At 38.5% G+C, this 27,084-nt stretch overlaps 1 protein-coding gene across 2 annotated transcripts; it reads left to right on the top strand.

Moving 5' to 3' along the window:
- Window positions 1-219: 219 nt before the first annotated feature.
- LOC139766139 (protein regulator of cytokinesis 1-like) lies at window positions 220-25,015 on the top strand. Of its 2 annotated transcripts, none has more exons than XM_071694385.1 (11): window positions 220-296; window positions 2,540-2,666; window positions 4,146-4,244; window positions 4,597-4,740; window positions 6,114-6,227; window positions 7,227-7,382; window positions 9,733-9,897; window positions 11,096-11,243; window positions 14,115-14,338; window positions 21,510-21,668; window positions 24,764-25,015. In XM_071694385.1, the coding sequence occupies exons 1-11, from the start codon at window positions 235-237 to the stop codon at window positions 24,998-25,000; spliced, it is 1,635 nt and encodes a 544-aa protein (XP_071550486.1). In that variant the 5' UTR covers window positions 220-234; the 3' UTR covers window positions 25,001-25,015. The 2 variants fall into 2 exon arrangements, with proteins under 2 accessions (XP_071550486.1, XP_071550487.1); XM_071694386.1 differs by lacking the exon at window positions 220-296 and adding an exon at window positions 1,496-1,605.
- The last annotated feature ends 2,069 nt before the right edge of the window (window positions 25,016-27,084 follow it).

Here is a 27,084-nt window from a genome sequence, read left to right as displayed (position 1 = left end):
TCATAATTAAGTCAAGACTGAAGAAATGCATGTTTGCAAAGGAAAGTAGCGAGTCGCAGAAACAACAGGGGACCATTTAAGGTCATTGGTGATGGCAATCATATACTGTACATTCAACCAATCAAGTGACGGTAAACACAACATTCAAATGGCAGTGCTTAAGGTCTGTGTGATTAATGACAGGAGGCTAGTTTATAGTTATCTTGATCATTTTATGAGTCCTTGTTCAGCCAAATGGAATCACTTCGCCCCCCCCATATACCATGTAGTTCCAACTTATTCTATCTCATGCACAGGTACTGATTTTATTTGATTGTTGTGGAATCGTAATGTTTTCTGTATTTACTTTCAGGCCATATTCACTTATATACTAATTGTTCTATGTTAATTCTTGCATCTTCCAAATTCATTGTTGCTATCATAATTCTCAGAGAGTAGGACAGTTATGCTAAATGTATTATCTCCAACTCTCTCCCTCCCTTCAAGTTCTAGATGCAAAATGTGTCGGATTTTGTTCGACCTAGTTTTAGATGACATGTTTGTTAGCCTTTATGTCCGTAAAGACAAAATTTCTCCACATTTATTCTGAAACAGTTCAGAATATTTCGTGGCTCCCTACTTGAATCATTTGGGTAGAGATTGATCATAAATGCTTTTACAGTATTGAAAGGCATGAAGAAAATAAATATAAGACAATTGTATTTTCCACATCATGTGTTTCCTGATGATCATTTATTTTCCACGTCATTCCAATCATGGAAACTCCACTGACTTGTGTCATTTTTTCTTGTGCTTGTGGTATGTCTGGCTCCAGTATTTTACTATCTCTTCCTCTCTCCTTTCTTTTAGTTCTGTACCCTGTTCGACATATATTCTAACTTCTTTTAGTTCTGTTTTTTTCAGGCCAATATAAAGATATCCATATTTTCTTTATTGTGTTTTTTTTTATTCCACATTCTCTTACTGCGTGGTGTGCATCTTATCATATCAGTCTCTGTATTATCTACGGTTCCTTTTTTACTCCCCTTCATTTCCAGCATTTCGTCTTTGTTAAAGTTTTTTCCGTTTGCATTTATTGGAATAACCAGAAAATAGACGGTAGTTGGTTGGAAGTAACAACTGATGGCGAACTATGATTCTATTATTTCACAAAGTACAGCTCATATGATATATATATATATATATATATATATATATATATATATATATATATATATATATATATATATATATATTTCTCCTATCGTGTCATAAGCAAAGCATTATATGAACCCTAATGGCCGGGAGTCGGAAATTTATACTTATGATCCCTTCACCTGTCCTCCTGTACTTGCGTCTCGATGTTTATATATATTTTTTTCACTGTTTTTTGTTGCAGTCATTCCTTGTACGCCAGCAGATTTCACATATTTGCCAGTGAATAAAGAAATTTCATGAAAGTAGAATGATACTACCATTTTCACGTATGACTGTTTGTAAAATGACGAAATAAAGAAGCTCTAATGAGTTTTGGCACGTCAGTGACGTCACCGCCATAAGAGATCTCCATTCAAAATTTGTTTTGTTGTCTGATGTGACGGTATTATATATCATGGCAAATACTAGGTGAGAAGTTGTAATGTCCTTATGTTGCCATAATCATACAGTGTGACAACTGTACAAGGCCAAAGGTGAATGCAATATTTATAGCAGGTGGTGTAAATTAGTTAATTGCAGACCGTTTAACCATCAGAGGTCCGTAATGTCATGGAGAAATTAGAAACCACAGATTAGAATTAAGGAAATGAAAAAACTCATGTCTTTACTATATGGTAATATGTCACGTCGCTCTACTTCAGTACAGCACTTAAGTTATGAATGTGAAATACTGTATACAGTGACTGCATGGTATACTTCATGAAATGGTTATTATGCCGATTAGTTGTCAAAATAGCCTTAGACTCACCGGTGCCCCATTGATATCAGTAGTTCAAACGCTGTCTGTGTGTCCTAACCAATGAATGTAGATACTCTTTGATCTTAACCTTAAATTAGATTTACGTAGGTTAAAGTCGATTTGCTTGGGTAGGATACATTTGGTTGGGTAAAAGAGGGAGATTGTGTAGATAAGATTGTTAGATTCGGTTGGTTGGATGAGGTAGCTTGATGTATATCATATATTCAGTTCACCATTTAGTCAGAGTAATGAGAGCAGTAATGTATGTATTGGTAAAATAACGTTTGACCTATAGTTGCCGACTCGTCCGTAAAACTCAATTGACCTAGTGGTTCCCCAGTTAGCTTACCGGTTGAGATGAAGGCTATTTTGCTGTTAGTTAGCATAATAACGATTGCCTATACTATGCATCGATTATCTTAAAAAAAATTATACTTCCTTTGAGGAACGAATGGCAAATGAATGGAAATTACCTTCCAAACAGTCGAATGGTGTGACCATTTTGTAATGAACATGGAGTAGCAAGTTACCGCAGTAATATACATTTTCTCTAATGCATTACATTTACTTGTTTCTTGATATTTGATGTGTAATTTGTTTCAGCCTGAGATCCACAACAGAGAGAGAGCTTGATGGCACATTGGCCCGACTAGAAACTGTTTGGGATGATATCGGTCTTACAGAAGATCAACGTGAAGACCGAAGACGTCACTTCTATGGTCACATTGTGGTATGGTATTTCTTTTACTTCTTTTCAGGAACATTTTGTCCAATAGACTTAGAGAAAACATCTAAGAGCCTTTGGGGCTAGAGCCTGCAGCCTCATTTTTCAAGTGCTCTGTTCGCAAAACATTGCAGATTAAGCTGTCATAAATTGAGGACATTGTGATTGTGACATAGTGAAGTGGCAGGTGACAGAGAGAAAGAGCTTCATCCAATTTTCTCCTTGTTTTTCCAAATGGTGGCCACAGTTGGGCGAATGAAACCAATGGGCTTTGCTATAGCCATGAGTTTCTCACCAAAGCACCTCTTAACTTTGCTACCAGAGTAGTTGTATCTCTATAGACTAAGTGAAATGGCTACACTTATTTTGAAGGCAGCATGTAACTGGAAGCAGGTACACACACCATGGCATGTATCATATGTTTATTGTCTACAAGCTGCAGCCAGCTAGTGTGATTTTAACTGAAATGTATCATGCCATTTGGTAGGATATAAATTAAACAGCATTTTGCCATGAGAGAACAAAATTACCTTAGAATGTCCTAACATTAGTTTTTATAATGAAAAATGCATGAGTGAACAAACAAATTGTCCTGACATTATGTTCCTTAGAGCAAAGATTTTATATGTTGAGACAATATGAAGGGCAAAACCATTGAATATTTCATATCTTTTGCAACTGCCAATTCTTGCATTTATTATTTGAACATGTTCTCTAATTTTCATCTGTTTTAAGTGCAAAATACCACAAAGTAAGCTAGTGTAAATCAGGGGATTGTGGTAATTGCAAGTCTTCCCACAATAAGTGTGGGTCTGCGAAGTAGCAGTGAGCATCTGCAGCTTGACAGGGAAAGCTGTAAACTGCGAAGTGGCAACATTCAGAACTGTTTTAGTGGTGCAGACTTTCAAGAAGCTTTGAGACCTGGCCAAAACATACCAGATGAAATAATATTAATTTTGGTTTCTACAATATGCATTTGTTTTTGAAGAAGTGGGAAATTTTGGATTTAAGTGCTTTCTCTTTAGTTAGATGCTGTATGATAAACCTCTTCTTGAATGAAAAAGGAACTAAATGATGAAATTATGAAGTATTTGCATCAAAGAAGTGATTTGCGTTGGTTGTAAAATATGTATTGGCTGGCTTTCATATTGTAAATGTACTTTTGTAAGAGCGAGTCCCAGTTTACCAAGTGGGAGATTATTTTTTTCTGGTTATATTCTCTATCTTGAGCCTCATCCATACTGCAGCCATATCAGTGGTCACATAGAAGCATAACTATATACGAGGTCCCAGATTGCTAAGGAGAAATGACTTCTTTTGTCTTCTCTGTACATGTAAACAGCAGACATGTCTTTACAATAGTAACATGAATTTGAAATATGGTTCTACATATTTATAGTGTTTATATTTCTGACTTTAGAATCCCACATTATGTTGATTGCTGAATGCACATATGATGCAGAAAATTCATGTTTTCTTTTTCAGAATTTGTGTGAGAAAATTATTGATGATGAAACAGCTTTGAAAACACGAATCACCAACAAGATTGAACGAAACACCCGAGATATATTGAAACTTTATGAAGTAAGTGTGATGCATACATACTTAATATCATCCTTAGTTGTTATAATTTTGTCTTGTTTAAGGTTTCCCCTGGAACAGCAGGGTATAACAGGCTGAATTATTTTAGCACATTTCACATTGTGCCTTTTTGACACCCTTAAAAGAAAAAAAAAATTTACCACTTTTGCATTTCCATGTTTTGTATTTTATTTACTTATGATAAGGTTACATTCTATATTTATTTTAATGATTTGCCTTGATATATTTTTATCTTCAGTCCTAAGATACATGAGTTTGAGAATTTGTCATTCAAACAAACTTGTATTTGCCAAATTCCAGGGTACTCCATATAATTCTCTTTTTTCTAATTTAGGAGTTGTGTGTTGACCCAGAGGAGTCTGTAGAAGGTCTTACTTTGCTAGAGTTAGATGCTCTGCTACAGGAGAGAGTAGAAAGACTACAACAAACAAAGAATGAGAGATTAGAGAACCTAAGACATTTACAAGAGAAGGATGAGGTATGTCAGTAATGCTGAATGTCATTTTTTCATACGTGGTCGCCATTTCCCGTGTGAGTGAGGTTGCATCAAGAACAGCTGAAAGAGTTTTAGAGAGAAAATTCCTCACTTGGCTCCTTGCTTTGTTCCTTCTTTTGGAAAGTAATATAGAAAGGGAGGATTTTCAGCCATTTGCTCCCTCTTGTCTTAATTGCCTTTTTTGTCATGCAGGGGATATGTGGGCAGTATTCTTTCTCCTGTTCCCAGGGATATCTATGATGAAAATGTACATTATTCCTTACTTATAGTGTAACTTACATGGCAAGGAGTGCCTACCTACAAGCATCCATAATGAGATTTTGCAAGGTAAGCACAATGTGCTCGCCTCACATCATGTGGTTGTTAACACTGTTTTGCTGTCCCCATACATATTACATAATTGTCAGTGCACAGTTTGTCTGGAACTGTTGACAACCATTCATGTAGGCTTCATCAGAATGTTTTTGTACTTATCCCAGGTAGGTTGAGTACTCCTGTATATTGTATAACACTTAGCTTAAGAACGAGGTTATGTGGACTGGTAGTTAGTTTTTCAAGGTAAAGTTTTGTAATTTATGGTGGGACTTGAGTGTTTGTGTTGATTCTTTTAAACAACTTCGTAGAATAATTGTCTTCAATGATTTCCTAGGTAAATATTGTAAAAGATGGTTTCATAGAATTTTCAGTTTTCAAATCTCTTCCTGAATAGCAGGTAAAAAACTAGCTGTACAATAGAATGCATGTTTTTTTACTGGCCATTTTCACTTATGGCAATATTGTAATTACTATGTATTTGCTCATGCTGAGAATCATCTTTGTCTTACTTTCAAATTCTTCTCTGTATCCAAAAATCTTTTCTTTTTACTTGAAAACTGTTATTTGCATACAAGGACATCAGTGACTTTTAAACATTTCAGCATTCTCCATTTCAGTATTACTGTTTTGTCTAGTAGAACAACCAATCTACCAAAAAACATCTTTGTTTCACCGTAGCCTTAACCCAAAGCTACCCATATGTCCATTTATTCTGGCATACATTAGTTTTACTGGGGAATTCCATCATGTCTTACAGCTTTTCAGGAAACTGTGGAGTCCTAACATAATTTGTAAATCATATCTATCCACTCATAGGAAGAGTGTGCAAGATTTGCAAAGGCTAATTACATTTGATTCGCAAACATTTTTAAGTATTTCTTTTCACTGCATTTTTGAGGTGTCCCATGGCTATTCTCATTTCATTTTCATAGTTTATATAAGCACCCCATCTTCATATCTTTATTTATTTCTAAGATGTATAATCATTAGTCTTCATGATTATGTCAATGGATTTGTTCTTATTCAGTACCCTTTTTCAGGGCTTATGTGAACTTTTGTCAGAGACTCCATATTACATTCCATCTGGCTTAGTGCCATCAGCTGAAGACTTGCAAGCAGTGGAAGAACATATCAAGTGCATGGAGAAAGAGAAGGTACAATTAATCAATTAGTTCCAGTTCTCATTTGTAATTAGTGTCAGAACTTGACTGAAGTATGAAAAATTTTCATGTTGGCGGGGAACTGACTTCTCATTTAACTTATTCCCTTAACCAGACCTCACATAAATCTGTATTGTCTGGGAAAAGGGGCCTCATGAAGATCTACAACCCATGCTTTTGTGCCAGCAATTTAAATTCCGCAGATCTTTAATAATTGCCTGAGTAAATTGGCAGATAGATTTGCTCATGGAAAGGAGTCTGCTTTTGCAGCAGACTGACTATGAACCATTATGTTTATTCACCGTATCAGTGTGATTATGTTATCTAAAGTAGCCAGGATTTTTTCATCAACTGAACATGCTTACATATTCAGGGAATTGCTTTTTTGCATATCACATAACTCCATAAGCAAAGTAAAATTTTAGATGTTAAGGATTTTTGTTTCTGCCTTCTATTTTTATGCAGGGGAAGTTGAAGTGTATTAGTAGAATGTTGATTTAATTTCATTTTATATGGTAAAGTAGTTTTATTGATAGGCATTCTCTATTGTTAGCAGTACCGCATGTAAGAGTCCTTTGAACACTGAATTATCATTATTACTTTGCATTGTGAATTTAACTGTAGGCCACCTTGCTTAGGGGCTTGTGATTCTTTTTTATTCTTAATGATAATGGCTATCTCATTCTCTCAGTTTTAAAGAACATGCAAAAGTTTGTGATCCATCTGTAATTTTTTTTTATATATAGTGATTGATGTTATCTGAAGAACATCTAGGAGTATAATGTATAGGATCATATTTGAATTTTTCCAATTGTAGTTTGTTGAGGATAATTGGGAGGCTGTATGCACCTGTGTACTCCTTGGAAATGGATTTAATCTTGGTGCAGTATGATTATATATTGATTAGTTATTCATTAGGAGTAATAACTTTTTTGTTTCCTGGAATAGATTTTGAGGTATTTTTATATTAAACTTTAGTGTTATGTTTTACAGGAGCAGCGTGAAGAAACCTTCAGAAAACTGAAGGCAGGATTGCTGATGTTCTTAGAACAGTTGGAACAGTCACCTGAAGACTCATTTTCACAAGAAGTTATATGCTCTGATGATGAGGATGTTCCTCTTGGGAAAGCTTACTTACAGCAACTGAGGGTATGTTATCTTAGAAACACAGTTATATTATTGGTATTTGCTTGTTGGTTGCTGAGTCATCAGCAAACAACAACTGACCTGTTTTCCAAGCTCCCTCATCTCCTGCAGACTGGATACTTGCTCCTCTCTCCAAGACTCTTGCATTTCCTCCCACACAACCCCATCCATAAACAAATTAACAGCTTTGGTGACTTTACACAACCCTCCACAGATCAACCTTCACTTACAACCACTCACTCTCCTCTCTTACTGCTCAAACACACACCTTAAGCCCTTGATAAAAAGTGCAGAAGTGAGTTGCAATTGTGCATGTTTTATTGTTTATTTTACTTACATTGAACAATTTATTACTGATTACATTATACTAATATGATAAATCTTTTCTTGTTATAATGAATGTGATTAATTGATACTGTCTTCACATCAGTGAAAGTAGAAAAGTTGTAAAAGAAACAGCTGCATCAGTCAGATGCACTGTTGTCAGGCTTACCTGGATATTGGCAACACTCACCCAGTTTTTCTAGAAAACCTTCTGACTCATTGTGGTTAACTGTCAGTGCTGGAAGAGTCACTGACCATAAAATATTTTCATGCAATATGAATACATATCATCCTCAAATAATTCAGGATCATCTTCCTAGTCCTCTAAATGTAGTTGAAAGCCACTGAGTATCCTTTGTAGGAGAATCACAAAAGTGGGCTCACATTAGCATGGCTTGCGAATGACTGATTGTGGAGAGAAATTATCTTGCACTTCTTCCCTGGCCATTGCCCAGGATAGGTGTGTCCTTGAAGTTGAGGAAACTTGGTGCATAAACATCCATCTAGAGGCATTTCTTGGTTTGCATAGATATCCTTCTGAAGACATTGAGTGGCTAAAAGGGCCATTGAGAACATGTCCTTGCATTCTGACTCAGCACTAGACACTTGGAACTTTAAAGAAATGTTTATGAACATTTGCTGGAGTACAAAATATCCTTTGACATCATCCTTGAGAGTTTGAAACTGATTGACATCTCCCCTCTTCACAAATGAGGAAGCAGAGCAATCCCAAAAATACTTTGACCATTGCCCTGACATTGCACATTATTATGATATTGGAGATAATCCTAAGTTGTAAATAGGCCCACTTGTATCATCTTTTGCAGATGATACAAGGATAGATATGAAAATCATATCAGCAGAAAACCCTGAGAGACTAGAAACTGATGAAAACAAATTCTTCCACCAGGCCACAGAAAACAGTATGCTTTTTTGGAATATGCTCCTACTCCCCTGGTACAGGAAGTGAAGAAAGTAATACAGAATAACAGTGGAACACAAAGACCATCATATGATTAAAGATAGTGAATTGCCTCCCCAAAATATGGTAAGCTGGATCTTGCTGATCCTGAAGACAAGAAAGAAAAATCATTGATGATGCCTTTCAGGGCTTTAGTACTCAAATGCACGTGGTCCACACTGATGTGAACTGAACTACTAGGAAAGACTTGAAATCACAGGCTCTACTACTCTCTGGAGCACAGACAAGTGAGATATATCATATCATGAGTTTGGTTGAATGCAAGAGTTTTGGAGAGAGGGGCAAGTATGCAGTTTTTTGTGGATGAGGGGGCTTGGGAAGTGAGTCAGTTGTTGTTCGCTGACGATACAGCGCTGGTGGCTGATTTGGGTGAGAAACTGCAGAAGCTGGTGACTGAGTTTGGTAAAATGTGTGAAAGAAGAAAGCTGAGAGTAAATGTGAATAAGAGCAAGGTTATTAAGTACAGTAGGGTTGAGGGACAAGTCAATTGGGAGGTAAGTTTGAATGGAGAAAAACTGGAGGAAGTGTCAAAATGTATGGAAATAAAATGTTCAGCATGGCCTTGTTTATTGTTTCTTTTAACGGTAAGGTTCCCAAGGAATAACCCTGTGCTTATAGGTCTTTCAGTTCTTTTCTGTCCTCTGATACAGCCGTTTCCTGGCTCGTTTTGTCACTATTTTCAGTCATACTCCACAGCCACCATACCACTGGGATATTGGATTTATCATGTGTTAAACAGCTGTACTGTCTCTTTCTGCACTAATATAAATACCATTTCTTTCTGAACCAGATTATCACATTCTTCACTTCGTTTTGAGTGTGTATGCCATTATATTTATTATTGATAGAATTACTTTATGAATGGATGAATTATGTTTTGTTTCTTGTGTTTTCAATTCTAATTATGTTACAGTCTTCCCATGTACTGTACATAGTAGAACACTGTTTCTTTACTGATGTAAATTGCACTCATTCTGAATATTATATCCTTTAATTTTGACATGTTTCTAGAAAGTGACTTTCTACGTTTTTTTAACTTCTTTGCAGACAGTCCACAGTGATCTTGAATTCCGTGTTCATGAATATCAGGCAAAGTCACTAGAATTGCGTGAAAAAATTGCCACTCTTTGGGGGCTACTGCAGGTTCATCATGAAGAACAACAAGCTTTTCTTGCTACTGCTCCTAAGCATACACCATCAAACATAGCAAAGGTATGTTTATTCATCACATATTGAATAATACACTAGTTACATTTATAAATAAGATTATGTATAAAATTATAAGCAAAAAGGTAGTCTGGTTTATTACCAGCACATCTTTGTCAAAATAGATATTTTTTGTTACTGTCTCCCGCATTAGCGAGGTAGCGCAAGGAAACAGACGAAAGAATGGCCCAACCCACCCACATACACATGTATATACATAAACGCTCTCACATGCACATATACATACATACCTATACATTTCAACATATACATACATATACATACACAGACATATACACATGTTAAAATATTAGGGTTAATTCTACTAGGTCTTAATTTTGGCTTAAGGGTATAATTTGGAAAAATCCTTGCATTTGTTTCGTGTTTTAGATGAGTACTAAGCTGCAGCAGTTGAGAATAGATACAGTGTTCTCTAAGTGTCCTCATTTATTCTTTTATGGTGAAAACATCATGTGCTTGTCTTTGAGGTTTCAACCCATTCTTGAAATAAACTCCCTGCCATATTGTCTTGGTCTGAAAGGTGTTAAAGGCTAAGGAAAAAATTTATACTTAGAAAAATATTTTCTTCATTATCCTATGCTATTTGTCATACTGAGAAATTCCTGGTATGAAAACTTGCATAAGCTGTCTGTTGTCTTCACTGAACAATGGAATGTTAAGACAGTGGTACATATAGTTCATGTACAGTGGAGTTGCTTGCTTGTTCATATTCATTTGTAATCTTTTTAATGTTTAAAGGTTTTAATAGTATACGATGATTATCAAAAAGCTTTACTGGTTTATTGCAAGGCTGTATGTTTATTGTTTGATTGATTAGGATAAAGAAAAATCTTTTTCCCATCAGAACTGTTTTTGCTAAATCTCACATCATCTCTGCCTATAATGTGAGGACCCACCTTGGTGAGAAGGGTTACCCTGTTCACAGACCTCAGACCTTACATGAAGGAAATCCTTTTTTTTTTCTTTTACCTGACCGGAATACCATCTCTTACGGGTTATGAATGTGTGGTGATGCAGTATTCACTTGATTTGAAAAAGTGCCTATCTTTTGAAATACAGATTTGGTAACCCATACTCTTCACTTTAGGTAGGGTACCTTTTGTTAGAATTTGTGGGATTTTTTCATTAATTCCATGCTATCACAGATTTTTGTTTTTAATGTAAAGCCCTAATTATTTTGCAGTTGGAAGAAGAGCATGAGAGACTAAAGTTGTTGCGTCTCCAGAACATGTCCTTTTTCATAGAGAAGCTTCAGGAAGAGCTAACAGTTTGGTGGGACAAGTGCTATGTTGATAAAAGTGAGAGGGATAGAGTTAAAGCAATTTGCTCAGGTTGGTTGATGCTCCTTGTTTAAATTTGAAACATGCTTCAGGCATGAACATGGTTGACATACCGCTTGTAGATAACAGCTTTGATTTATCCTTAGGTTAACTAAAATTTCCATGAATGCTTTAGATTTTGTACAGTGCAAGGACCATTTTTAAGAATTCGTTTTGATGAACCAGGATCCCTAACCTCAACTCAGCAAGTAGACATTCAAGGCTTTTTGTCAGCTTGCAGGGTCTGTAATCCTGACCTTGTAAGCTGGCAAAAGAGGCTAGGGCACATGCCTGTTGAGTTAGGGTGAAGGAAACGAGGTCAGCAAAATCATTTCCACCATAATCTGTATGTATCTATGTAATCATGTCTATATGTCAGTTTATTTATATTTATATCTGCCTATCTATCTGTGTCTGTTGATCTAATCTGTCTATATATTTAGCTAGCTAGTGGTCAGTCTATGTAGAATTCTATATATATCATCTTTTGTGTCACCAAACTTAGCCTTGAGGGAAAAATCACTTTCAGTGAGGGTGTATCACTGTCAATAGCCAGTCATGTTTTGGACCATATTACTTCAAAGGAATCTGTCATTTTTCTGCTTCTGCATAGGGTGTAGTGATAGGAGTCCCATAAAAGTATTCCTGGAGTTGTTTGATAATAATTTATCATTAACTTTGTTCCCACCCAGGACTTTTCCTTCATTTCAGCTCCCATTGCTCCATCCACTGCCCCATCCATATCGAGGTATCTAAAGCACTCCATGTCCTCAAGGTTCCCCCTTTCAAATTCATTCAGACCAACCTTTCTCATACCCCTGCTGATCCTCTTAATCTTACTGTTTTCACATGAACTCAGCTGCCTTCTTTCTTATACTCTTTCAAACTCAGGCACCAGCTTCTTCATTTTCTCATTCGAGTCTGCCACTAGAACCTTGTCATCTGCAAAAAGCAGTTGATTCACCCCCCAGCATACTGTAGACCCAACCCTCCCCAAGACCCTTGAATTTACCTCTCTCACCACCCCATCCATGTAGAGATTTAACAGCCATGGTGACAGTATACACCCTGATGTAGGCCTACATTCACTTGGAACGACTTGCCCTCCTCCCATACTGCTTGTACTTACACAGTGCTCCTGATGAAAACTGCTTACTACATCTAGTAGCTTTCCTTCCACATATATTCACAGCAGATTTCATTAGGCATCTCTTGAAAGCCTATAAATGATTTCTCCAGATCTATAGATGCTGCATAAGAATTCCTTTCATTCTCCAATTATTTCTCATAAATTTTTCAGAGCAAACACATGATCCACATATCCTCCTCCACTCCTTAGTCCACATAGCTCCATATTAATCTGATACTATGTGTATGTAACAATCCTCTCAGTTCACCACTCTCCCACACGTCTTAACAGGTTTACTCTAGAGATTTATACTTCTGTACTCTGAGCATTAAATTTTTGCCATTATATGATGGTAGTATATAGGCATTCTTCCACTCCTCAAACACATCACCTTGGACTAGACATAAATTGAAGATCCTGACTAACCAATCAGTGGTACTGTCATGCCTTTTTAAGAATTTAAGCTGCAATACCATTCTCTCTGTCTGTCTGTCTCTCTCTCTCTCTCTCTCTCTCTCTCTCTCTCTCTCTCTCTCTCTGTCTCTCTCTCTCTCTATCTCTGTCTGTCTCTCTCTCTCTCTCTCTCTCTCTCTCTCTCTCTCTCTCTCTCTCTCTCTCTCTCTCTCTCTCTCTCTCTCTGTTATGAAGTATGCAATACCTATTATTAACCCATTACAATGGCATGTGAAGGTATAATGCAAGAACAGAATGGACACAATTTTCCTTGATTTTATATTTACCGCAGAATCTTAACTGAGAAAGTAGATAAACATAACACAGAGGGTGTTATAGGAGGATAGATTAGAGGAGAATGTTTTCTCTAGAGGTATTTCAGCAGTGAAGTATAAGAAAGCATTAGAAGTATTAGAAAGGATTAGAAGTTGATCGAAAGATGCTACAAATGAGCGGAAGTGAACCAGAAGATAGATTTGAACATAAAAGTTAAGGAAAAAGTAAGATCACAGCACTGCATTTACAAGCTTTTCAGGATAATAAGTGTGAAGATGACTGGAAAACCCCAAATCAGTTACTTTAGGCATAGAATTGGATATGATAAGGTGGTTTACAAAGGAAGAAAAGCTTAGATTTCAAATGTGTTGGGACTTTCTTTATTGACAGTGGGGACAGTAGATAACATGAAATACAAAATAAAAGCCTGTGCTCAGGCATCTCCACCTTTTCATGCAATGAAAGATGTAATGGAAAACCTGGAAAGACTGAAGTGTTCGGATTGAAGGCCAGATACAGCATATGGTGCTAAAATACATTACAAGCATTCTAATCTGCTGAATATATTGATACCATTTTTATTGCTAAGTATCTTTAGTATTATTATTATTGATATTTTTTAAAGCATCAAATTATGTCTCATAAAGACTGTAGTAACAAAAACATTTGTATTCTTAAGTCTGTTTTTATTATTTCTTGGGGCATATTTTTTTTCAGTAGGTATGTATTTTCAAGTATGTAAAGGGAGTGTTAAAGGAATAATATTATAACTTTCCACAATTCTGTATGATGTCCAACTTTTCAGGAGTGTATTCAACCTGATATGCCAGGGTGGGTGTAGTGTGAAAGCCATAAGCCCAAAGATTCTCAGATTGTTTTAGACTTATAAATGTCTCTCAAGAGCTTGCTTTCCTTTTTCCCAGTTGATCCTGTGCTATAAAATTGCATCCTTCCACTTTATTAACACCTTGCTTCTTGCGCGATGCATTCTGTAATTCTTGTTCTTTGGCATTACAATTTAACAGGTGAAGCTAATGAGGAAGTTTTAGTAGTCTGTGAGAGAGAGGTACAGAAATGGAAGAAATATTACAAGGAAAACAGTGAACTGTTTGGATTGGTATCAAATTTTCTCAGTTTATTTGATCAAGTGTTGGAATTAGAAGAGAGGGCCAAGGACCCAAGCCGACTTTTCAACACAAGAGGAGGAGCACTTTTACAAGAAGAGAAGGCCAAGAAAAAATTAAAAAATGTAAGTGTATATCTATCTATCTACATATGGGGGAGAAAGAATACTTCCCACATATTCCCTGTGTGTTATATAAGGTGACTTAAAAGGGAGGGAGCAGGGGGATGGAAACCCTCCCCTCTCATTTTCAATTTTCCAAAAGAAGTAACAAAGAAGGGGGACAAGTGAGGATATTCCCTCCAAGGCTCACTCCTCTGTCCTTAATGCTACCTTGCAAAGGTGGGCAATGGTGAATGTGTTTGAAAAAAATTATTATTATTATACTTAATCACCGTCTCCTTCATCAGCGAGGTAGGACAAGGAAACAGATGAGGAATGGCCCAACCCACCCACTCACACATGTATGTACTACATAAATGCCCATACAATCTTTTTTTTTTTTTTTTTCGCTGTCTCCCGCGTTTGCGAGGTAGCACAAGGAAACAGATGAAAGAAATGGCCCAACCCACCCCCATACACATGTATATACATACGTCCACACACGCAAATATACATACCTACACAGCTTTCCATGGTTTATCCCAGACGCTTCACATGCCCTGATTCAATCCACTGAAAGCACGTCAACCCCGGTATACCACATCGCTCCAATTCACTCTATTCCTTGCCCTCCTTTCACCCTCCTGCATGTTCAGGCCCCGATCACACAAAATCTTTTTCACTCCATCTTTCCACCTCCAATTTGGTCTCCCTCCTCTCCTCGTTCCCTCCACCTCCGACACATATATCCTCTTGGTCAATCTTTCCTCACTCATTCTCTCCATGTGCCCAAACCATTTCAAAACATCCTCTTCTGCTCTCTCAACCACGCTCTTTTTATTTCCACACATCTCTCTTACCCTTACGTTACTTACTCGATCAAACCACCTCACAACACACATTGTCCTCAAACATCTCATTTCCAGCACATCCATCCTCCTGCGCACCACTCTATCCATAGCCCACGCCTCGCAACCATACAACATTGTTGGAACCTCTATTCCTTCAAACATACCCATTTTTGCTTTCCGAGATAATGTTCTCGACTTCCACACATTCTTCAAGGCTCCCAGAATTTTCGCCCCCTCCCCCACCCTATGATCCACTTCCGCTTCCATGGTTCCATCCGCTGCCAGATCCACTCCCAGATATCTAAAACACTTCACTTCCTCCAGTTTTTCTCCATTCAAACTCACCTCCCAATTGACTTGACCCTCAACCCTACTGTACCTAATAACCTTGCTCTTATTCACATTTACTCTTAACTTTCTTCTTCCACACACTTTACCAAACTCAGTCACCAGCTTCTGCAGTTTCTCACATGAATCAGCCACCAGCGCTGTATCATCAGCGAACAACAACTGACTCACTTCCCAAGCTCTCTCATCCCCAACAGACTTCATACTTGCCCCTCTTTCCAAAACTCTTGCATTCACCTCCCTAACAACCCCATCCATAAACAAATTAAACAACCATGGAGACATCACACACCCCTGCCGCAAACCTACATTCACTGAGAACCAATCACTTTCCTCTCTTCCTACACGTACACATGCCTTACATCCTCGATAAAAACTTTTCACTGCTTCTAACAACTTGCCTCCCACACCATATATTCTTAATACCTTCCATATATACATACATATACATTTCTACATATACATACACAGACATGTACATATTCCTATGAGTCCATGGGGAAAATGAAACACGATAAGTTCCCAAGTGTACTTTCGTGTAATAATCACATCATCAGGGGAGACACAAGAGAGAAATACAAGTCAGTTGATATACATCAAAGAGACGAAGCTGGGACGCCATTTGGTAAACGTGATTGTCCAAAACATACAATGAGCGTTCATGAACTTGTCATTTTACAAATTTTATCAACAATAAAGTTATCTAATTTGCATAGACCATCACTAATATTAACATTATAATTCTTTGTGTATTTAATGATAGAAGATTCAATGATATTTCTCTTGGTAATAGAGTTAGAGTTAATAACTGAGATGGCATTACTCCAGTCAGTACAATGATCATAGTTTTTAAAATGCTTAAACAAGGCATTTGATTCTTGTTTTGGATAATCCTATTTACCAGATGGCGTCCGAGCTTTGTCTTTTTGATGTTTATCAACTGACTTATATTTCTCTCGTGTCTCCCCTGATGATGTGATTATTACACGAAAGTGCCCTTAGGAACTTATCGTGTTTCATTTTCCCCATGGACTCATAGGAATATCTTGATCACGTGCAAAATTGTGATCCTTTCCAACTTGTACATATATATACACATGTACATATTCATACTTGCTGCCTTCATCCATTCCCATCGCCACCCTGCCACGCATGAAATAGCATTCCCCCCACCCCACACACACACACACCAGCGAGGTGGCACCAGAAAAAACAGACAAAAAAGGCCACATTCATTCACACTTAGTCTCTAGCTGTCATGTGTAATGCACTGAAACCACTGCTTATCCACATCCAGGCCTCGTAGACCTTTCCATAGTTTACCCCAGATGTTTCACATGCCCTGGTTCAGTCCATTGATAGCACGTCAATCACAGTATAGCATATCGTTCCAATTCACTCTATTCCTAGCACGCCTCTCACCCTCCTGTATGTTCAAGTCCTGATCACTCAAAATCTTTTCCACTCCTTCTTTCCACCTCCAGTTTGGTCTCCTGCTTCTTGTTCCCTCCACCTCTGACACATATATCCTCTTTGTCAACCTTTCCTCACTCATTCTCTCCATATGTCCATAACATTTCAACACACCCTCTTCTGCTCTCTCAACCACTGTCTTTTTATTTCCACACATCTCTTACCCTTTCATTACTTACTTGATCAAACAACCTCACACCACATATTGCCCTTATTCAACACCCTCTTCTGGTCTCTCAACCACGCTCTTTTTACTTCCACACATCTCTCTTACCCATTCATTACTTACTTGATCAAACTACCTCACACCACATGTTGCCCTCATTCAACACACCCTCTTCTGCTCTCTTGACCACACTCTTTTTATTTCCACACATCTCTCTTACCCTTTCATTACTTACTCGATCAAATGACCTCACACCACATGTTGCCCTCAAACACTTCATTTCCAACATATCCACTCTCCTCCGTACAACTCTATCTATAGCCCATGCCTCACAACCATGTAATATTGTTGGAACTACTATTCCTTCAAACATATCCATTTTTTTCTCTCCTTCCACACGTTCTTCATCACTCCCAAAACTTTTGCCCCCTCCCCCACCTTGTGACTCACTTCTGCTTCCATGGTTCCATTTGCTTTTAAGTCTACTCCCAGATATCTGAAACACTCCACTTCCTCCAATTTTTCTCCATTCAAACTTTTTTTTTTTGTCGCTGTCTCCCGTGTTTGCGAGGTAGCGCAAGGAAACAGACGAAAGAAATGGCCCAACCCACCCCCATACACATGTATATACATACGTCCACACTCGCAAATATACATACCTACACAGCTTTCCATGGTTTACCCCAGACGCTTCACATGCCCTGATTTAATCCACTGACAGCACGTCAACCCCGGTATACCACATCGATCCAATTCACTCTATTCCTTGCCCTCCTTTCACCCTCCTGCATGTTCAGGCCCCGATCACACAAAATCTTTTCACTCCATCTTTCCACCTCCAATTTGGTCTCCCACTTCTCCTTGTTCCCTCCACCTCCGACACATATATCCTCTTGGTCAATCTTTCCTCACTCATTCTCTCCATGTACCCAAACCATTTCAAAACACCCTCTTCTGCTCTCTCAACCACGCTCTTTTTATTTCCACACATCTGTCTTACCCTTACGTTACTTACTCGATCAAACCACCTCACACCACACATTGTCCTCAAACATCTCATTTCCAGCACATCCATCCTCCTGCGCACAACTCTATCCATAGCCCACGCCTCGCAACCATACAACATTGTTGGAACCACTATTCCTTCAAACATACCCATTTTTGCTTTCCGAGATAATGTTCTCGACTTCCACACATTCTTCAAGGCTCCCAGGATTTTCGCCCCCTCCCCCACCCTATGATCCACTTCCGCTTCCATGGTTCCATCCGCTGCCAGATCCACTCCCAGATATCTAAAACACTTTACTTCCTCCAGTTTTTCTCCATTCAAACTTACCTCCCAATTGACTTGACCCTCAACCCTACTGTACCTAATAACCTTGCTCTTATTCACATTTACTCTTAACTTTCTTCTTTCACACACTTTACCAAACTCAGTCACCAGCTTCTACAGTTTCTTATTCGAATCAGCTGCCAGAGCTGTATCATCAGCGAACAACAACTGACTCACTTTCCAGGTCCTCTCACCTCCAGCAGACTGTATACTCTCTCCTCTCTCCAAAACTCTTGCATTCACCTCTCTAACCACCCCATCCATCAACAAATTAAACAACCATGGGGACATCACACACCCCTGCATTAGACCATCCTTCACTGGGAACCAATCACTCTCCTCTCTCCTTATTCGTACACATTCCATACACCCTCGGTAAAAACTTTTCACTTCTTCTAGTAGCTTATCTCCCACACCATATACTCCAAAGACCTTCCACAAAGCATCTCTATCAACCTTATCATATGCCTTCTCCAGATCCATAAATGCTACATACAAATCCATCTGTTTTTCTAAGTATTTCTCACACACATTCTTAAAGCAAACACCTGATCCACACATCCTCTACCACTTCTGAAACCACACTGCTCCTCCCTAGTCTGATGCTCTGTACATAGCTTCACCCTCTCAATCAACACCCTCCCATAAAATTTCTCAGGAATACTCAACAAACTGCCTCTGTAGTTTGAACACTCATCTTTATCCCCTTTGCCTTTGTCCAATGGCACTATGCATGCATTTCGCCAATCCTTGGGCACTTCACCATGATCCATACATACATACATTGAATATCCTTACCAACCAATCAACAACACAGTCACTCCCTTTCTTAATAGATTCTACCGCAGTACTATCCAAACCTTATCAACCGGTAAAGTTTTCACCACGTCTTCTTTCGTATCAACTGGCAAAGTTTTCACCACGTCTTCTCTCTTAACCAAACCATTCTCCCTGACCCCTCTCACTTGGCACACCACCCCGACCAAAACACCCTACATCTGCCACTCTTATTATCACACACATTCAACAAACCTTCAAATACTTACTCCATCTCCTTCTCACTCCATCACTACCTGTTATTACTTCCCTCCTTGCCCCCTTCACTGATATTCCCATTAGTTCTCTTGTCTAAAGGAATGTAGTCACCTCCTTCCAAAACATCTTTTTGTTCTCCCCAGCTCTCATTTGTCCTCTCTTTTCAACCCTTGTACCTTTCTCTTGAACTCCTGCTGCTTTTTTTTTTATTATACATCTCCCTGTCATTTGCACTCCTTCCTTGTAAGTAATGTCTAAATGCCTCTCTTTTCTCTTTCATTGACAACTTCACTTCTTCATCCCACCACTTACTACCCTTTCTAATCTGCCCACCTCCCACCTTTCTCATGCCACATACATCTTTATATCTGACACCTGTTTCCAACTGGAACTCCCTCAAGGGGGTAGCCACAGCAATAGTCTTCGTAACTAGTGAACTCCAGCACCACTTCTTAGCCTTTATTGTCTGACCCTTGATAAGCCACTAGCACAGAGCAACTCTTGTGCGGTGTTTGCAGAGGCTCCTACCTAATGTTCCTACCAACTATTACTAATGTGTCTACCCAGTGTTCTTCCCTAATGTTCCAACCCATTACTTCTACCTCAAGTTCCCAGCTAATGCTCCTACCCATTTCTTCTACCTATTGTTTCTATGAAATGCTCCTGTCTAATGTTCCCACCTCCTACTTGTATCTGTTGCTCCTTACGTTTTGTCTAAAACAGGGTTTGTGCATAGTACTCTGTGCCAGAAAATCCAGAGTTAAAAAGAATGAGTTGTGTAAGTAAAGTGTTGTCATTTGTTATGAGTGACAAGGACAGATTGTATGTTTGTGAACAGAATACCAGCAATTTACATGTGGGTGAGGGAGAAAGAAAAGACAGCCACTTGGGTCAAAGGAGTGCAGCTTGACAGCCAGCGAAGTGCTGGCTCACTTTGTAGCCGTCACTAACCCTCCAAATACCCAGGCGTGGTAATATACCTCCCTGGTCAGTGGCTGCCAACTACTGCCTACTTTTTATCCTATATGATAAATGTTCTCTTGTTATAATCAGTGTTCATCATTGATAATTTCTCAAAACAGCAAAACTATAATACTGTAGTATGTAAAATTACCAGCTACATCAGTCAGAAGCAGCATTGCCTAGGCCAGGTGGTTGCTGGCAACATTGCCTCCATTTGCTGGGAAACCTTTTCTTGCCTCATCTTAGTCAACTTCTGATGCAGAAAGTCATTGTCCATAAAAGTGCTCTCTTACAATCTGAAGACACATCATCATCATCATCAAAGAATTAAGGATGATCTGCCTGTTCCTCTAAATGTACTGAAATGCTGCTCATTTCCCTTCTTAGAAAACTCATGCAGATGTGCTCTCACCAGCATGGCTTAGCCACCATCTAGGTTCATTGCATGGCCTTGAGATTGAGGTGCAAATCTTGAAGCATAATATCCATTTAGAGGCATTGCCCAGCTCACTTAAATGTCCAGATGGAAGTGTTAAGGGGTTAATCTGTATTTCTAAAACTATATCCCTATGTTAGTCATAGCAAGCAGCAGAAAAGAGAAGGTATGAATTCAGAACAGGACGGCTGCAAGCTGGAGTATCTCTGCACTGTATTGATGTATTTTATTACACCTTATTTCTTATATCTTGGAAAAAAAATTCATCTTCATACATACATACATACATATTCGCCATTTCCTGCATTAGCGAGGTAGTGTTAAGAAATGAGGACTGAGCCTTAGAGGGAAAATCCTCACTTGGCTCCCTTCTGTGTTCCTTCTTTTGGAAAATTTAAGATTGGAGGGTAGGATTTCCAGCCCCCCGCTCCCTCCTCTTTTAGTCATCTCCTACGTCATGCAGGGAATACGTGGGAAGTAGTCTTTCTCCCCTATCCCCAGGGATAAAGTTGATGAATTTGAGAAACCCAATCATAATCTAGATAAAAAATAATTTCACTATTTTCTTAATAGTATATTCCCTTTCTTAGGAAATACCTAGGGTGCAAGAACATCTGATGAGCAGAGCATTGGCATGGGAGAAACAAGAGGGTCGACCTTTCATGGTTCATGGTTTACAGATTGCTCAGTACATTGAAGAACTTTGGGACTCTCGTGATATGAAGAAAGAGGCTGAAAAAAATAAGAGGGTAAGTATCAGTGGTATCTGTTTTTGACTTTTTTCTTAGAAAATAGAAATATGTAAAGAGTCCTACTATCATATTGTAAAATAGAAGTTGGTTAATGGTAGCATAATAGATGAAAATTAGTGTGATACAAAAATTCTACTCTGAAAATGAATGTGTAAATGATGGCATTGCCCTTAGATAGGAAAAAGACATATGAATGCTTATCTTTTTTCTTCAAAAGTGATTACATTAAATGGTGTATTGTTCAGTTAAAATGCTGCATATTCTTTGGGGTCATTCTCCTGCATTGGTGATAGCATTTCCCCTTGCCTCTTGAAAGGAAGTAGACATGAATGCTTATCTTTTCATTATAAAAGTGATTAGATTAATTGGTGTATTGTTCTGTTAACATCCTGTATAGTCTTTGGGATGATTTTTACACTTTTCTCCCATGTTATAGTGCCCAGTCTTTGATTTCTTGTTTTTTACCTTGTTTGTGTGTGTGAATAGTAATTTCAGGTTCCTCTCCATGTTCTGAATCTCTACATTCCTTTTCTGTTCTCGTATGTGGAATTTAATGATATCCAAATCTGCATTCTTTGTTTTCTCATCAAGCTTTGAATTTTACTTCTCTCATTGCTAACCGTTTTCATTTCCGTGCCCTTTTATTCATCCACTTTTTTATTAGTATTTTCCATTTTGCTCTATTTTCTTTTTGTGTGATATTAGTCCACAGGTTATTTGTCTTAATTTCTCATGGTTTTGTATTATTTTCCCTGAATATTTCTTTCCCAATTGTGTTTAAAATCCTTTCAGTGATTGCTCTGCAGTCTGTTTTGTTAGTGAAGATTCATGGCACTCATTCTCTTGTTATCCTCAGTTGCACATTTTGGTTTCCAGGATAAAAGATTGCATTTAAAGAATCTGATTAACCTTTCTCATTATGTATGCGGCAACTGGGAATCCAGGTTGAACTCTAATATCTATACTTGGACTTTATAAAACCTATGATAAAGTATCACATAAAAGACTGCAAAATAAAATGAAAGTTCACAGCTTAGGAGATCAAAATCGGTGCTTGGATAGTAGATTTGCTATAACAGAAGGAAAAAGTAGTATTAAATTAGAAAGCATCAGATTGGCTTCATGTGTCTAATGGATTTCCACAAGGCTCAGTCCTAGGATCCACACATTTATATCTCTAACCTAGAGAGAGATTTCACCCGTAACATCTAAAAATTTGCTAATAAAACAAAATTAAGAAACAGTCATTTCAAAGGAAGAGTGCTTGAAGATGTACGAGTGATTTAGATAAACAGGTGAATTGGACAGATTTAAGTATAGGCAAATGCTGCATACAATAATGATGTTAGGTTACATTGTTAGAAGTGTAAACTGCAAAACAAGAGATATGATGCTCACCCTTCACAATGCCCTGGGTAGACCTCAAATTGAGTACACTGTTCAGTTTTGGTCCAAACCTGAATAAAGATGAAGAGAACCTTTGGCATATTAAAAAAATTAGCATTCAGACTAATCCCTTCACTCAGAAAGGAGACTTTTAAGGAAAACACAAAGATTTAGAATTATATTCTCTAAAATTGTGTAGATCCCAAATTGATAGTGTTCAATTTTTTTTTTTTTTTTTTTTTTTTTTTTTTTTTTTTTTTTTTAATACTTTGTCGCTGTCTCCCGCGTTTGCGAGGTAGCGCAAGGAAACAGACAAAAGAAATGGCCCAACCCCCCCCATACACATGTATATACATACGTCCACACACGCAAATATACATACCTACACAGCTTTCCATGGTTTACCCCAGACGCTTCACATGCCTTGATTCAATCCACTGACAGCACGTCAACCCCGGTATACCACATCGCTCCAATTCACTCTATTCCTTGCCCTCCTTTCACCCTCCTGCATGTTCAGGCCCCGATCACACAAAATCTTTTTCACTCCATCTTTCCACCTCCAATTTGGTCTCCCTCTTCTCCTTGTTCCCTCCACCTCCGACACATATATCCTCTTGGTCAATCTTTCCTCACTCATTCTCTCCATGTGCCCAAACCAATTCAAAACACCCTCTTCTGCTCTCTCAACCACGCTCTTTTTATTTCCACACATCTCTCTTACCCTTACGTTACTCACTCGATCAAACCACCTCACACCACACATTGTCCTCAAACATCTCATTTCCAGCACATCCATCCTCCTGCGCACAACTCTATCCATAGCCCACGCCTCGCAACCATACAACATTGTTGGAACCACTATTCCTTCAAACATACCCATTTTTGCTTTCCGAGATAATGTTCTCGACTTCCACACATTCTTCAAGGCCCCCAGAATTTTCGCCCCCTCCCCCACCCTATGATCCACTTCCGCTTCCATGGTTCCATCCGCTGCCAGATCCACTCCCAGATATCTAAAACACTTCACTTCCTCCAGTTTTTCTCCATTCAAACTCACCTCCCAATTGACTTGACCCTCAACCCTACTGTACCTAATAACCTTGCTCTTATTCACATTTACTCTTAACTTTCTTCTTCCACACACTTTACCAAAGAAATTGAATATTTTATCATAAAAAAATTTCTTCACCTTAAACAGACTCAGTGACCAGAAATAATGGTATAAAGATAAAAGGATACAGATGTAATAGCAATGTGGGCAAAAGTTGTCTCATATATAGAGTTGTGAAGCTTGGGAATAAATTCCCTCCGAAGTGGTAAATGCAAAGACTATACATACCTTCAGATCTAGGTTTGACATTTGTTATTAGTAAGAAACCAAGATAACTATTAACTTGTCCTTTTTTATACCCCCCCCCCAAAAAAAAAAAAAAAGAATCCAGCCCAAGAGCAGAAATCATTAAATTGATAGGGAACTCTTTCCAGCTCACACTTTCTTATACAAATTCCCTGCAGTATTTTATCACTGTATTATATATTCTCATCTTCTTCTTGTCAACATTATGGACCATCAGGTTTCCTGTTATGTTTTTTTTTTTTTTTTTTTTTTTTTTTTTTTTTTATACTTTGTCGCTGTCTCCCGCGTTTGTCCATCCTAATTGTGTGGGGTTTAGGTGTAATTTTTCTTTATTTTTTTTAACTAGCAACAAGCAAAAGCAGCAGTTGATGTCAATCGTGGAATGAATGCAGCTACTCCACAAATCAGAACACCTGGACCACCACAAATCAGAACACCTGGACCACAGGCCTCCAGTAAGAAGAGAGTGTGGGAAGGAGATGACCCTACAGGTATCAAGAGACCCAGACAGGTACCAATTTCTGGAGGAGTCGCATTTAAGTCTTCAAAATCACCACTTCGGTCACCAATGAAGGTCAGTTGAACATGGGCAGATTTACATGTGTTTGGTTAGTCATATTGATAGGAACCACTCTGTACAAGGCAATCTTGTTGACTGCTGTTGTTCTTTGTATGGTATGTTATACCTGTGGCAGTTGACTGTGTATGTGCAGTATGGGGCTTTAAAAAATCCCAGGCACAATAAATAGAGGGTTCAGGAAACAATTACTGGCAACTCTGACATTTTTTCCCAATCCTTTGCCTATATATTTTCAACTTGGCTAACCAGTAACCATCAAAATGCCAAGGGGGATAGTATATAATTTTTGCACTGCACTGCCAAGGCAGCTAAGGAAAATGCATATGAAAAATGCACAGTGTCTGCAAAAGACCTTATTCACCTTGGCCTCCTTAACAATGTCATTGCAATCCCAAAACCCATCTGTGGGGCAATGATTTAGGGCTGCTTTAATACTTCTCGTCTCAGGGGATAGATCTGTAAATCTTCCTTGGGCAACCAAGGATAGGTTTTGCAGGTGGGATGACTTTGTTAGGGAGGCCCTGGGTGCTGGCAAGCAGCCGCCTGATAGTGCATTTTGAGTTCCCAGTGTGCCTAGAAAATTCACATTTACCCACATTTTCTTGTTTCTAGGTAAGAATTTAGGTTTTCTCCTCCTCAGAAAGGGAAGAGGCAACCATCTTAAAGCACAGGTGGAAGAAACACTGTGCTCAGAAGTGAAATTCATAAGTTAGATTGGCTACCATATGGGGGGGGAGGCTTAAGATAGCCTGAGGCACACTGAGGCAGGAAGCTGGTGCTCACACCATTAGAAACACTAGCCTCAGTGACCAGATGTATAATGATTTCACTTTGAGAGCTTCATATACTTGTACCCACAATAAATATTAGTCATGTTTTGCTTTTGAAAATGTATGGGGGTGGACAAGGACAGATAATGAGACATCATTAAGGAGATTGAGTGTAGAATGGCAAAAGGTGAGAGTAAATGATGCTAACGGGGTGGGTGAGGAATGGGAAGTGTTTGAGGAAGCATGTGCAACAGGAATGTGTGGTATGTGGGAGGTGGGCATGTGAAAAAGGTTAGTGAGTGGTGGAATGATGAAGTTAAGTTGCTACTGAAAGAGAAACGAGAGATGCATGGGTTTATTACAGGGAAGAAGTGTGACTGGGAGATGTACAAGAGAAAGTGGCAGGAAATCAAAGGGAAGAGCTGAAAAAGAGAGCAAATGAGAGTTGGTGTATCAACAAACTTCAGGGAGAATAAGACCATCAGTGAAGAGAGCAAATTAGAAAGTGGTAACAGGCAAAGAGGAGATGGAGCGAGTTCTTTGAAGAACAGTTGAATATTTGATGACAGAGCAGAAGATGTAGGGTTGGGGAGATATGCAAAGTTAGTTATGGCAAGTGAAAAGAGAAGAGGTGTTGAGGGCAAAGCATGAGATGAAATGTATCAAGGTCACTGGAGTGGATGGGGTTGCATTTGAATTCCTTAAGGTAGGGAGTGACCATGTTGTTGATTGGTTAGGATTTTCAGTGTATGTATTGATCATGATAAGGTGCCTGAGGATTGGTAGAATGCCTGTATGGTACCATTGTGGAAAGACAAGCAGGAAAAAGGTGTGTGTTCGAATTACAGAGGTATAAGTTTTGTTGAGTGTATCTGGTACGTGGTATGGAAGAGTGGTGATTGAGAATGTGGTGGGATGCACAGAGCATCTGATGGGGGAAGAATGATGTGGTTTCAAGAGTGGTAGAGAATGTGTGGATCAGGTGTTTGCTTTGAGGAATGACTGAGAAATACTTTGAGAAGCAGAAGGATTTGTTTGTGGATTTTATGGATCTAGAGAAAGCATAAGATAGGGTTGATAGAGATAATATGTGGAAGGAGTGTATGGTGTGGGAGGAAAGCTATTAGAAGTAAGGAGATAGATTTTGCCAAGGGAGTAAGGTGAGTGATTCTAGGTGAAGGTTGGTCTGCGACAGGGGTGAGTGATGACACCATGCTTGTTTAATCAGTGGTAAAGGAGGTGAATGCAAGGGTTGTGGCGAGAAGTGCAGGTATACAGTCTGCTGGGGGTGGAGACATGAATCAGATGTTGTTTTCT

This window comes from Panulirus ornatus, chromosome 57 (assembly GCF_036320965.1).
Source record: "Panulirus ornatus isolate Po-2019 chromosome 57, ASM3632096v1, whole genome shotgun sequence".
Classification (NCBI taxonomy): domain Eukaryota; kingdom Metazoa; phylum Arthropoda; class Malacostraca; order Decapoda; family Palinuridae; genus Panulirus; species Panulirus ornatus.
The sequence above is the reverse complement of the archived record's forward strand: the minus strand, read 5'-3'. Positions and strand labels throughout refer to the sequence as shown.